Source organism: Anser brachyrhynchus (assembly GCF_964034855.1).
Source record: "Anser brachyrhynchus genome assembly, chromosome: 24".
NCBI lineage: Eukaryota > Metazoa > Chordata > Aves > Anseriformes > Anatidae > Anser > Anser brachyrhynchus.
The window spans coordinates 4,004,130-4,017,717 of record NC_137717.1 but is presented as its reverse complement, the minus strand read 5'-3'; the positions used below and the strand labels follow the sequence as shown (position 1 = coordinate 4,017,717).

Genomic DNA, 13,588 nt, shown 5'->3' with positions numbered 1-13,588 from the left:
AGCAAAAAAAGAGAGATCAAAAGATCTCAACAGCCATGTAAACCTGACACTGGCCAGTTTCTACCAGCTGACCATTTTAATTCATTCTCTAGCTGCATGAGACGATTGCACCCAAAGATCAACACGTGCCAAGGAGCGTTACCTGGTACTGCAGCAGGTGAAAGTGGACCAGAGCGGGACTGAGCAACGCTAGCTGGAGATCCAACAGGGGATGGTGAAGGTCCTCTAATGCCTGGCAGGTGAGGAGAGGTATGTGGAGAGAAAGGAGACTGAGCTGGGTTACTCTGCTCTCCTTGGCTGCTGGAAATCCCTGATGTGCTTACTCCAGGACTCAGGGCTCCTTCTGTACCCATGGGTAGATCATCTATTGAACCAGACAGGTCCTGCAACACACAGAGAAACAGATCAGCCAAAAATAAAGAGACGTGGGGCTATCCTCTCATATACCATCAAGAAAGACTGCATTTCTCCCTTAGGCATACTACAAATTGAAATCAATGAACTCGGTTCATGTTATTGTCAGTAACGAAGGCTGCTGAAGACCAAGGTAACTGACGAATGTCTCTTATCCTGCTGCCTGTCTCTGAACCTGACAGCTCCCCAGCTGTTTTGCTGAGTGTTCACTGATGGTCCGAACAGCCGTCTAATTCTCCTACTTGCTTCTTTTAATTCAGTTTAGAGGCAAGAAATTGAAGAATGCATCGACAATACACACAGAGGAGGCGGTCCATGTGATCATGACTTGGAAGAGAAACGTGGCTCAGCCTCTGAACGACAGAAAACTTCTGCTTCACCATAATTAATTCATAAACCTCAGATGAGCTGGGAAACTACTCACTTGAGATGGATAAAAACAAACTAAATAGAGATTTAAAAGAAAGTCATAAAACATTCTTCAGGGTTCCCACTTTCTTCAAAGATAGCAAAAACTAGCAATTACAATACTAGCTTTTAAAGTTCAGCTTTTTTTTTTTTTTTTTGAAGGCAAGGCTAGAGAATGCCTCTCCCACTGCATGTATTCACCCTGAAAAAGAAAAGCACAAAAAGCCTAAGGAAATTGAAATCTCCAGTTGCCACAACAGTGACTGCAAAGCTACAGCACCAAAATTCAGTTGGCAGGTCTGAGAAATGGTGATACGTCCAAGATAATTACGTGCAAATCCAAGGTGCACGACTGTCCTGGCTGCCTGATGCTAGGGTGCGTTGGCTACTCAGGGTTGGCCTGGAGTAAATGAATGAGTCTGCAACAGGGTAAGATGAGCAGGCTGTTTTTAACTATTCCAGGGATTAGATCTCTGCCAGAGATTCAAAGGATCGCAGCAGGTGAAGAAATGGCAGACCAAAGCTTACCAGGCCCTTGCCCACCCTTTGCAAGTCTTCCAGAGCAATCAGCCTTGGATCAGAAGAGCTCCAGACTGAGCCCTGAAGGCGTTTTAGATCAAGCTCCCCTGAACGGAATTCAGCTGACCAGCACAAACAGAGCCAACCTCATTTAAAACACCATAAAGACTGAGCCGACTGAAAAATAACTTGGACACCTCGGTCTCATTTACACTGACCAGACGATGCCTTCGTTAGCAGCAGTTCAGATGACATTTTCCCAGCTCTGTGCAACGTGGAAGGACCTCAGTCAGACACAGGACACCGCAAACTTATCAGCTGCCAGAAGCAAGAGCCCTATCGCTCTGTAACACCTGTCTGCCAGGTGAGGTGTGAGAAGGCTCTGAGAGCACATCCCCACCACCTAAGCTGGAGAACAGTACTTCGCATCTTGGGAAGGGGAAAACTGGAGTTACGGAGGAATAAAAAAAGACCTGGGAAATATCCAACGACCTCATCACACTTGTTGGACAGAGACCGGCACTCAGAAGGACAAAGGGGAGAGCTGGGCATCAGCTGCACCACTTTGTCTGCTGCAATAGGGCAATCTTGTCCATTTTAACAGCAGAATTGGATCAAAATGCTGGCAAATGCTACATTTGAGCTGGAAATGCCGGTCACTTGATGGGAGGACTTAGTGCATAGTATGCCCTTCCACCCCTTCCATTACTGCTTCTGTTTGAGAGATAATTTCCTGCACGACAGCCTCAGAGGTACATTTGCTTACTTATGAAGCATTATCTTCCTGGGGGGGGAAAAAAAAAAAAGCTTTGTTTTGTTTCAATGAAAGCTAAAAAAAAATGCAGAAAAAGCCTAAAAATAGTGTCTCTGAGGTTTTGCAATTTTCACTACCTTCCTAATGTAACACCAGAAGCATTGCTCATTTACACAGCTTTTTTTTTTTTTTCTTTTTTCCCTGGAAAACTTTGTCAAACCCCACATCCCACTAAAGACACTATCTGAAGTGGGAGCAAAGAGAGAATTTCCAACATTTTGCACTAAAAGGCATCAACCAACACAAACAATCAAGAGCTGAACACTCTTCTCTCCTTTGCAATTCCTATTTAAGACTGAGATTAATCAGATTTAACTTCAGCTACTGGCATAAGATACACATCTAGGTTCCCCTCTAGTCAACGAGAGGATCAGAACACCTACGAGTCAATTCAGCGTGACCTAAAATTGTTTCTAGCAGCTACTGACATTTCCTTTAAGGTCCTTTTAGGCTAAATCACCAAACACATCCAAACACTTTTTTTTTTTTATCATCACTGAAATGAAGCTGGAGGCCAAAACCCTCTGCAGCTTTAAAACCCTCACCACCACAAGCTCATGCAGTCCAGCAGTTCTGCTGGTCAGCAGTTAAACCTTCGGACCAGAGGGGCAGAGCTACTATCGCTATTTCAGTGAGAGATTTTTAGGCTCAGAAGAAAAGTACATTACAAATGTACACCCGAGACAGCGTATGGGCATGAAAGGACGGGCACAGGGCAAGTATGAAAGGTGAAGCGTGGAAGTTCCCGTCCATTATCAGGAGCCTAAGTGAGACGCTTCTCCAAGTGGCAGGAGGAGTCTGCCTCCGGGATGCGGGGAGGTCACCGTCTGCTACGTGGTGTGAGCGACATCCATGCATGTCCCGGGCGGAATAAGAGGATATGATTTGGCAATACCAGGCCAAAAATATCTGCGATACATAAAATGAAGCAGCATTAAAAACTGTTTGAATATTAACTCCTAAGTAACTAGATAACAATCTTTGAAGCTGATGTCGTCGACCTTGCCTGTGCATCAAAGCTTACCCTAAGTACTGCAAGTCATTTAAAAACATTCAGTTTTAATTAAGTGGGTTAATACGGGGTTGCTTCAGACATGCAAGCGAGGGCCTCTCTGCATTGCTGACATACCATCACGGACCTCACATATATGAGAAGTAAGCCTTCTAGCTTGCAGGCTTTGGATCAGACTCAGATAATCAGTTTAAGTTAAAAACGAATTACGTGTAAACCTTTCTTGGATGTTAGGACATGTATGAATTGACACAGGACAGTATCACATAAGCCAAGTAACTCACGAAGCGAATTTCACCTCTACAGATTTGTAAGTTTTATGAATCCCGATAATAAAGTCATTTCCCAGCAAAGAAATGTTCCAGCAGCACAGCAGCATTTTCTAAGTGTGTTATCCAGCAGCACTAAGTTTCTCAGAAGTGTGATTCCTGCAAGTGGAAGGAGAGAAGCAGAGACTGGAATGCTTAAGTGCAAGCAGCTAATCAGTAAGGAGCTGTTTTCCACCTATCAAGTTATTTTCTCAGGATGCCAACCATCAAGACACGGTGTTTTTCTAACTAGACCTAAAGGACACCCTCCAACTTTGATATCCCATTTATTCAAGTGCACCACAAACTGGGGGAAAGGAAATCTCTCGACCTCTCTGCAGACTGTTTTAACAACAGTTACAGCAGAGAAGCCTTAAAGAAAAAAAAGAAAAAAAGGAAAACCTTGTTGCAATAATGGAGACCTGCTGCTGTCAGTGGGTTCTGGACCAAGTCCAAAGAGGAGAGGGCCAGCGAGGTTTTATTTGCCTCCCGCAGAGCATCAGGAAGAGACCTGGAAAGACGCAGCAGCACCACGAGAAGGGCTCTCCTCTTCCCTCCTCCTGCGAGCGCAGCCAATCGAGCCGAGACAGGAGGTGAGGCTCAACAGCAGTAACTCTGCCAACTTGAAGGAAACGTCAGGGTCTGGAGAATTTCCTCACGTGTTTCCAATGTGTTTTTTATGCATTTTATTGCTCATCTGCCATGCAGATCAAAAACGCTGGAGGGATTCCAACTATTTCACACAGAATCTCACACTCCAGGCTGGCTGCAGCCCCAAAGCCTGAGTTTCTTCACTTGAAATACTGCCCAGTGTTATTTTGGGATGTGACCTGATAGCGGAAGCCCACAGGGACCCTGAAACGATAACCGTTCCAGCTGCGATTGGTTGCCCAATCCTCACCGATGCCAGCATGGGTTTGTCAGTACTGCTGACAAACAAGGACTCAGCAGCTAACACCTTCTTTTCACACCACAACAAAACCATGCCTGAAATCACACAATCTGGTACCCAAAGGAGGGGGCAGGGGAGTTCATCTATCTCCGGGAGAGGGTTGCAAGTCCTGGCATGACCAGCACAAGGGAGCCGGTTAGTTTGTGCTGGAAACAGCGAGGTTTCTTTTATACCAACAGGGGAATCACCATTTCGCTATCTGATACGAGCTCATTTGTTAAACAAACACGAAGATGAAACAACAAGAAATACTTCAGATCAAGGTAACAAAACCCCAGAGAACAGATTCAAGGCTCTGCTCCGGCCCGCCCCACTGATCTGGAAGAGCAGGATGACTGACCAGAAAGTAAATCGATCTCCTCGCCGGGGCCTGCGAGCTTCCTATGCTGCTCCCCTGCCCGTCCCCAAGGTAAGTGCATATGAAAAGTGTGGGGGAAGAGGGAAGGAGCGCAGTCAGGGCCTACAATCGTTACGTCTATCAGATCACTAGATAGCACTCAAGGAAATTATGAGCTGGAGACGAGCATGTGGTAGAGGTTATAAATTCTGCAAGGCCAGTTGTTTCCATAAAGATGCTTACAAGCAAGACCACAGCACAATGGCTAAATTTATTTCCCCGATTCTTTCTGAAAGGGAAAAAGCCTCTTCATTGCTTCTGACTAATTGAAATACCTACTTTTGATTCCAATTTCACGTTCTCTGCAGCTTACTTTCCACTCATTCAAGAACTACCGACACCTAAAATTACAAGCTTGTCCTCTCCCTCCCCTTTATTTCCACCCCCAACATACCTAAAAAGTCCTCTCTACCACAGAAACGACACAGCTGACTGGCAGGCCAGAATCTCCCTGCTATTTCAGGGAAAACAGACTTGTTCCTCCTTCTAGAGTACAGACAACTGAATCTCGCATCTTATGCCCCACAGAGCAACACATCTCATAACACCAAGTGGCCTGAAGACCTCACTGTGCTCCATCTAGCATATCCTTCAGGTACACAATGACACCTCGTAAAGCTGACTTGAGATTTCCCCAGATCTGACAAGGGGCCCAGGCAGGGCCCTACAGCCCATCACCACCTTTTTATTTACAGCTTGCCTCTTTCAAACTGCTTCCCCAGTAAAAACCAGAAGCTGGAGTTGGGGAACACAACTTAAGATACAGTAAAAACCCATTTAATACTTATTAGGATAGAGTAATCTCCATCTACAACATCTACAATCTCCAAAGTTTTTTCTCACCAACCAACTGAACAGTCAGAAGGGAGTTTTTCAGTCTCCCAGCTGATCCTGCTTACCAGAGGCACACTGAAAAGGTCCCACACTCCTGCAGGCCTCACCTACGACCAGCTCAACTTCACCTGCCATGCTTTAAAATCCTGTCTAAACCCATCAGCACTTACCACCAGAAAGACGTAAGTGACTGGGAAAGGGATCTGGACGGGGAAGAACATCGTTCAGCTCACTCTGCTCTTCTACAGTCGTTAACGTGTAGAGGATAAAGGGTCAAGCTCTATGGGATTCTTCCAACACGTTTTGGCTGGACAAGAGACGAAGGGGAGGAGGAGAAGGAAGGATGCACGCACAACGCGTTTCCAGTACAACCTCTCTCCACACCCAGAACATCACCGGAACTTAGAGCAAGGTCACAGTCGGGGCCACTGTCGCCAAGTGTTCCGTTCGGTACGTGTCAGGTCTTGGGGAGGAGCAGGTGGCAGGAACCAACAGCGTGTATTTTTGAATTGTCAGTTTACCTGTTACTGATTCTGAGTTCATACCTGTGTGGGAACTATACCCATCCACATTTCCAAGCTACCAAAGACTTATCAAATATAATCAAAATGTAGCAACACAAGCGACACACTTCTTTACCATACACAGCTTTCCTCCTCTGCCACGTACCTCTCAGTTTTTACTCTCTGAGGAGCTGAAGAGTTTGTTTTTAGTTTTCAAGGGGAAGATGACTTTCTCCTGGGTTAAGAAACAGGGAATGCCCAGGATGATGCCTGCTGCAGTAGCATGAGCTGCACAGCGCGCTTCTGTGCTTTATGAGAGCTTTTCAAGTTTAAGGCCTTGCCTCTTCTCTTCTATCCCTCTTCAAATAGGGCAAGGCCAGCAATGAGAAGGAACAAAGAGTTTCAATTATACAATGAAATGACTGGGTTTGGCCCCTCAAATTTGTTCTTAGAAGTTCAAACCCTGATCTGAGCAGTAATAGGGTTCTCAGGTTCTGCACCATGCTCACGGAAAAAAGCGAAGATCCCAGTTACAAAACTAAGCATGCATAAAAACGTTCAGGTTCTATTATGTGCCACTTACTCATCCCAGGATTCCTCAAACAAAGGACAAGTGCTAGACTTTTACTACTTCAGGAAAAAAACACCAGCCCAGTAAAACAAGTATGAGGAAGGTAACACTATCAAGGCTTCAGCCTCTGCTAGATGGAGTCCATATTCCCTGCCTTTATGAGGAGTTTAAGCTCCTCTCAGGCATCAGTGCTGACAATTACAAACCTAAGATGGGGACTAGAACATGCAAGAGAGATTTGTGTAGTTTCAGCTCAAAAAAGGAGCTGAAAAGCTCATTCTTCCAGGCTGGCTTTAGACAAACTGGTAGAAGCTGCTGGCTCTAGCTGCACTGCAGGAAAAAGCGTTTGGAAAGGAGGCTGTCAGGAGGAGGGGCTCAGCGTCACACAAGAAATTTTACTCTGATTGCAAAAATAAGCTGCTGTTCTAATCCACCTCAGTAAATCTAGGTGAGTCGGGTCATTTGGCAGAAAGCAGGTACAAAATCAAAAAGGGAGAAAGAAAGACGGAAGTGCTGCTGGCTTTACTACATTCCTGCAATGGGAGACCTTGCAAAACAGCCAGCACTGCTACCGCAGCAGCCATTGATTTTTCAGAGGTCGATACTCCACTCCCACAGATCTGCTCGGCAGGAGCTTTAATCACATCTACTGCTCCTACTCCGTGCCACCCCTCCTTCTCTTCCCCCTCCAAATAAAATTAAAAAAAAAAAAAAAAGAAAAAGAAAAAGGGGGGGGGTCCTCCCCCTCGAAACACTGACCAGATTAACAAATTTCATATTCTGCCTCTTTGGAGAGGAGAGATTCGAAGGCTGTGGTTGCAGCACGAAGTACAGAAGGAGTAACATGATTCACGCACAGAACAAGATGTCGCTGAAGGGAAAACCCACTGTTCCCACCCAGGGAGCGCTGGGTGCTCAACTCTTCCGCAGGACCCTGGGAAACACAGCAGCAAAGCCCCCCAGGAGATAGTTGCCATTTAACCCTTTGACAGCTGCTCCGCTTCTAAAAGTACTCCCAGGTTTATCTAACCACTGGTACAACAAAGCATTCAAAGCAGCAGTGGAAATGCTGAAGTTCTGCCTGACACTTTGGCTAGCGCAGAAGTTGGCCTGGCCATCCAGCAGCAGCATGCTGCGAAAAAAAAGGTGAAACTTGAAGCTTCAACAGTGACACCAACCCTGAAATGGGTTGCAGGAAAGAAACATGCGTGACCTGGGCACAGTGAGCAGTGCTATCACAGCAGCATCAGAGGATGTTCTCAGCAACACTGATTTTTCTATTATTTTTTTTTTTGAAGGGTGCTGGGGATGCAGGGGAGCGAGAGCTACAAGTTGACCACATCAATCAGAAAGGCTGGTCCAGCACCAGGCCCTGGGAAGGAAAGTGCAAGTGAGAAGCTAGTATGGGTCTCAGGTGACAGACCACAACCTGTTTATTTAAAGAGCCTTTGTTTTTCTTCCAGAGTTTTTTTTTTTTTTGTGTGTGTGTTGTTCTGCTTCGGTCTGAAGACAAAGCCCAGATCATACAAGAAGCTCAATCCCGTAAGAGGCAGGAAGCTACCCTCTTGTTGCCAGCCGCAAGGATATTCCAACTCCCCAGCAGTGCTTCCTCTGGAAGGCACTTTCCAATCTCTGATGTGTTCAATTTAGACTCCAAAGCATTTAGTCATCTCAGCATGTGATTATGCCACCATGCCAACCACAGGAGCTTGGGTGGGCAAAGAAATGCAGCAAAGGCAGGAGTTTGAAATAATTAAAAAATTTAAAAGGCCCCTGTTAAGACCAGTACTTCAGATTTCAAAAACAACTCCGCTTTTAGTATTATCATCAGCCTCTGTGAAACAATTAAGAGTGACAGAATCCATTTCTAAAAAAGCGTAAAGAAGAAAGATTTTAGGAGGGAACGAGATTTGTTAAGGCACTGGATATTTGCAAGCCTGATGAATCTGGCAGTGCCCTCGCTGGAACAAGCTGGGAAGAGACAGCCGAAAGCTGGCAGCTCCCTCCGAACGGTGCTGCACCTGCGGGGAGACAGCGATGGGGCGACACGAGGGCTATGGATAAGCCCCCCCGACACCACCAGCTGGGGTGGTTCTAGGGAAAACACTTTTGTCCGAGAGCCTGTCTGAAATACTGCACCCAGGTACCACTGACCTGGATGGGACAGAGAAACTGAAGAGACGTTTAAAAGGACTGAAGGCAATTCTGCTCTTGCCCTGGCTCAGAGCAGCGAGCGTGCAGGGGAAGAGGTAAGCACAGCCATGGCAACCTGGCTCATGCCACGCACTGACGCATACCCACTGCCACCCTCAGGGTCAGGGGTTGCCAGAGCAGTCAATTCCCAGAGATGCCACTTCGTTTCACTTCAGGAATTTTTTTTTTTTTAAATAAACGTTTCTGTTTTCCTCAGCGAGGCTTGATTCAAACTACAATAAAACTCATTTACGCAACTCCTCCTCCAATTACCACGCAGGCCTCGTTTGAAATCTCAGCGCGAACCTTGCACCCCCAGGGACACGGGCACAAGCCCGTCCCAGCCGCGTTGCCACCGCCAGAGCCCTGGGCCCACGCCATGCCCTGCATTCGAGAGCCACATGGAAAGCTTTCTCCACTGCGTTTGTGATTGTGCGCATCTCCGAGACGAGTCAATCCAGAAGGCCGAAATGACATTACTAGGAAAATGATCCCAGTGAACTGAAAGCACAGGTATGGCAGCATTTAAAATGAGCGCAGTGCTGCCAGGCGAAGTTAAACGCCTTCACTTATCCCCGTAACCGCCCCACGCAGCACACGAAGGTCAGGTCAGCACCGTCCCTGCCTCCCCTGCACCGTTTGGGATCTCCAGCAGGGTTAGGTTGCTTCCAACGTCAGGCTGACTGAGGCTTCTGCACGTTTTCAAGGGTCTCTGATAACACCAGCTCAGCAGCAAAAAGGAAGTGAAAGGCCGATTTCCCTGCCCTACAACAGCGAGCTGCTTGAAAGCGTGCTTAGAAGCAGAGGGTCATCTCACGAGGCGTGTGCTTCAGCACTTACGGTGCAAGAACGCTCTGTATTTCCAGGGGATGCGTGTGACGGAGAGCACAGACTATTGTTTGGGATCCAACATCAGAACTGGTCATCCTACAGCAATTTCCTGATTAAACGCTGACCCGCCTAGTCCCTCCAGCTGGGCCTAAACCCGGCCTCAAGAACGTACAGGGCCCGGCTCCTGAGCGAGCTGCGGCCGCCGTCCGGGCCCTCCCCGCCGAGATGGCCGCTCCGCGCTTCCGTTAGGCCTGTAACCGAAATCGCTCCTGAGAAAACGAAAGGTTCCAGTTAGGGGAATCTGTGTAAGGCGTACAGGCAGGAAGCAGAGCCGAGCCGCTAACGACTAGAATAGAAACAGGAAACGAGCCCGGCATCGAGCATAGCGCAATCTGCTGCCAGCGCAGGCTCCTGTGAAGCCGAGCCGCAGCAGCGGCCCAGCGCGGCGTGATTTCTGAAGGGACGCTTCTTGGCTTCGCCGGGGGGAGACGGCGAAGGCAGAGGGTTTGGTGTGGCCCAGAGAGGCCCGACAGATGCACCACGGGGTGGGGAGCTTCTTCCCGAGCACCAGGTCAGATCAGCTCGGTTCCAGCCCGGAGGAAGGGGTGGGAGGAGAGAAATTGCCACATGGACAAATAGCAGAGCGGCCCTGAGAAGCAGGTCAGACGCACGAAGCATGTCACTGGAGTGGCTGGAAGATTAGGGTAGCTTTGCAAGCAGCACTCTACACTCTCTGCATCTGTAAAGGCTAGCAGCGAAATTAAAATTAATTAAAAAACAAGCATGGCCTTCTTAAAAAACCACACAAAACTGATTGCCAAAATCGCACACACCAAGAAAAGCTTAGACAAAGAAGCCCTGGTCAGGATAAAAAAATGTTTTCAACTCCCCGTACACCATAACTTGGGATAGAAACCTTCCCATCAGCATAAACTGGAAGGCACCAATCTCTCCAGTACCAGTGTTTCAGGTACTGCACTCCTTGGGGCAAGCCTCCGGGTGCTGATGTGTTCATCCGCACACCCACTGCGATGCCCAGTCACCAGAGCTTGCAACTCCCCTGCTTCGAAATGCATACACCACTAATCCCTCTCTCAAGGCAAGTAATAAGACAAGCTCAGAAGGCCAGATACAAACCAAACATAAGCAGGAAGTCCCGTATGGGGGGAAGGGAGCGACTGAAGTGACCAAGAGATTCAACTATGAAAGTTTCTTTTCCCTTCCCCCAAAAAGAAATTGCCAAAATGAAAAATATTGAGCTCAAAGAATTTTTAAGAAAACATTCATTTCCTGGGCTGCAGCTCCGTCCTCATCCACAGCAGCTTTGAGACAGTTTTTCGCTGTATGTCAGGCTGTTGCATTGATTATTTCCAGGTCAGAGGATGCAGCTGACAGAGCTCAACTTTATTCCACTTCAAGTACCTGCAGAGTGCAAGCTGAAACGACCACCTTGTAAAACTGGCAAATCCAAACAGTGCTTTCCTGACACCCTAAAGCATGTCCAAATTCAGAAAGTACTTGGCTTATGAGGAAGAAGTAATCAAACAAAAAATACCCCACGGCACTGGGGATGTTCACAAGAGTCACTTCTCTACCAGCAAGAGCTCAGCAGCTTCGTTTCTCTCCCTTCCCATAGTCTAGTTTTGCTAAGTCCATAATGCAAAAAGTCCAAGACCAGAACGCACGTTCAAAAGTTACAACAGATCAGGAATTTGTTTGCAGTTGGTTATATTCCTTCCTGCCATCGATAAGGTGCTTTTCAGACCTGAAGTTGGTGATGAACCAAACTGAAATGCAGCTAAATGAGAAATACAGTTTGCCAGCAGTGCAAAATACTGAGATTAAAATGATTTCCCACTCCACATTGAGATGAAAATCAGTTGCCCAGAAAAGGAATGGGGTTCCTCCCTCAAGCTACACAGTAAACTGACCAAAGCCGACTAAAGACATTCTGTGACTGGAATTCTGAAACTTCTGTACAAGCTGCCCCAGTTTGCTTCATTATGCATTTGCTGCAACAAAAATTCAAATGCAACCTTGCTATTTCAGCGCCTCCAAAACCCTGCCAGTATCTGCCCTCCTGGTTCAGCCAGAAGTCCCACCCCAAGCAGAACCCTTCCCCCATCAAAGCACTGCTGATACCAGTGTGCCTCACACAAGTTTTGGTTTCTACAGATAGAAAAACTTCACTGAAGAAATAGCAGAAAGTCCATTGAAAAGCACATACAGCCAGTATATACTGGTAGCAAATCAGTTTTGCTCTATACATGGCTTTTAGGGCCAATCTGTTAAAGGTCCTAACACCACAGTTATCAACTTCTGTGGTTAGGAAGGTGCTAACAGCATGGCAAGCACTGTCTCTGTGCTCTACTCCGCATCCACTTCAAAGACACCAGGAACCCGTACTCGACTCCTTCAAGGCAGAGACCAAGGCAACGTAACACTCTGCTCCACGTTGCACAAGGAGATACGAAATTCCTTCCAACAATCCCAAAACTCCAGAGGTTTCTGCAGCAGAACTGACTTCAATCCAAACCCAAGTGGATGTCCTAGCACCTTGTTTGCTTCCCCTGTACCTGTTACCAGAGCATCTTCCAAGCCTAAGCAGAAGGTAATTAATAGCTAGAAATATTTGACTTCTACAGACTCGGTACCCAAGCCTCCAAAGGTAGAAACACTGAATAAACTGGATATGACTTGCCAAGAAGAATTCTTTGCTGAAGAGATGAGACTAGGGAATCTCCTGGGAGAGTAAGATTTATGCTATGGATTACTATTCCTCTATTACACCCAGACACAAAAGACTACACTTCACTTCTCCCATACACAATTGGAATCTAAGTTTAGTTTAGCTGCAATCCTGACAAGAGATTCCCTAGGGAAGCAGCAAATTCTTCAGAGAAATTCTTCATCCAGCCTGCTACAGGAAAAGAATACCAGCCAGGACACTCGTGTGGATGCATTACTCTTTAAAAGACATCAGCGCATTCACACGGGCAGCAGCATTCTCCCCCGGTGCAGCAGGCACAATCTTCAGAAAGGGAACAACAAACCAAGGAATACTTTAGCTAGAACAGCCTAGTGACACCAGCAGAAATAGAAGACCAGACATTTTGCTACTTACAGATGTTCAGACAAAGCACTAGAGCAATCAGTAATTTGACTCTTCTGCTGTTAAAAGTCTTAATACAGGAACACAGTCAGAAAAAAGTTTAGTTAGGGACACAAAAATCACTGCCAGGAGGACACCTTGAAGACCTCCACCCAGAATGATCAACGTTACATTTCTCAGGCAGATCCTAACAAACCAGCAAGATCTGACAGGAGCTGAACAACTTGACCACGTTGCCAACCCAACACTTAACATCTCTAGGAGACCACCACTTCCTGAAACGGTGACAGTGACAGCCAAAGATATATTCCCACTTTTACTGCTTGAAGTTCCAGCATTAATACGATGCACAGTATTAAACGTGTGAAGGCTAAAGACTCGTAAAGGCGCTGGGTACATAAATTTAACACTTCGTAAATAAGTACCTAAAAGCAACAACCTCCTTCTCCTCCTGGAGCTGATCTATGTTTAATTAAAGATGATGCATCGTACGATTTGCCCAGATTCCAGGATACCCAGTGAGCTATTCCACAGTGCCCACGGAGGCTTAGAAGAGGACTCAGAACCCCACAAAAAATTAAAAACCCACAAACTAACTGCGCTTCTGTAAGTCATATATAATAGCAAAACAGGGATCTAGGAATCCCCTTGACTAGTATAAAACTTTCTAAAACAGACAGAGTGAGCAATATAAGGAAGATAAAAGAAATTGATAACACC

The 13,588-nt window shown here is 46.6% G+C and overlaps 1 protein-coding gene and 1 long non-coding RNA gene across 4 annotated transcripts in view; one reads left to right on the top strand and one right to left on the bottom strand.

Moving 5' to 3' along the window:
* The window catches only part of ARID1A (AT-rich interaction domain 1A), a 61,033-nt gene that overhangs the window by 18,792 nt on the left and 28,653 nt on the right, over window positions 1–13,588 (bottom strand). For all 3 annotated transcript variants that reach the window (XM_080567202.1, XM_080567200.1, XM_080567201.1), the window contains one exon: window positions 143–383. In XM_080567202.1, coding sequence (XP_080423328.1) covers window positions 143–383 — 241 coding nt within the window. The remainder of the gene's footprint in view (window positions 1–142; window positions 384–13,588) is intronic.
* On the top strand, window positions 400–7,477 carry LOC308182517. The gene is made up of 2 exons (XR_013941849.1): window positions 400–4,836; window positions 5,353–7,477. It is a non-coding gene; the product is annotated as an uncharacterized lncRNA (long non-coding RNA).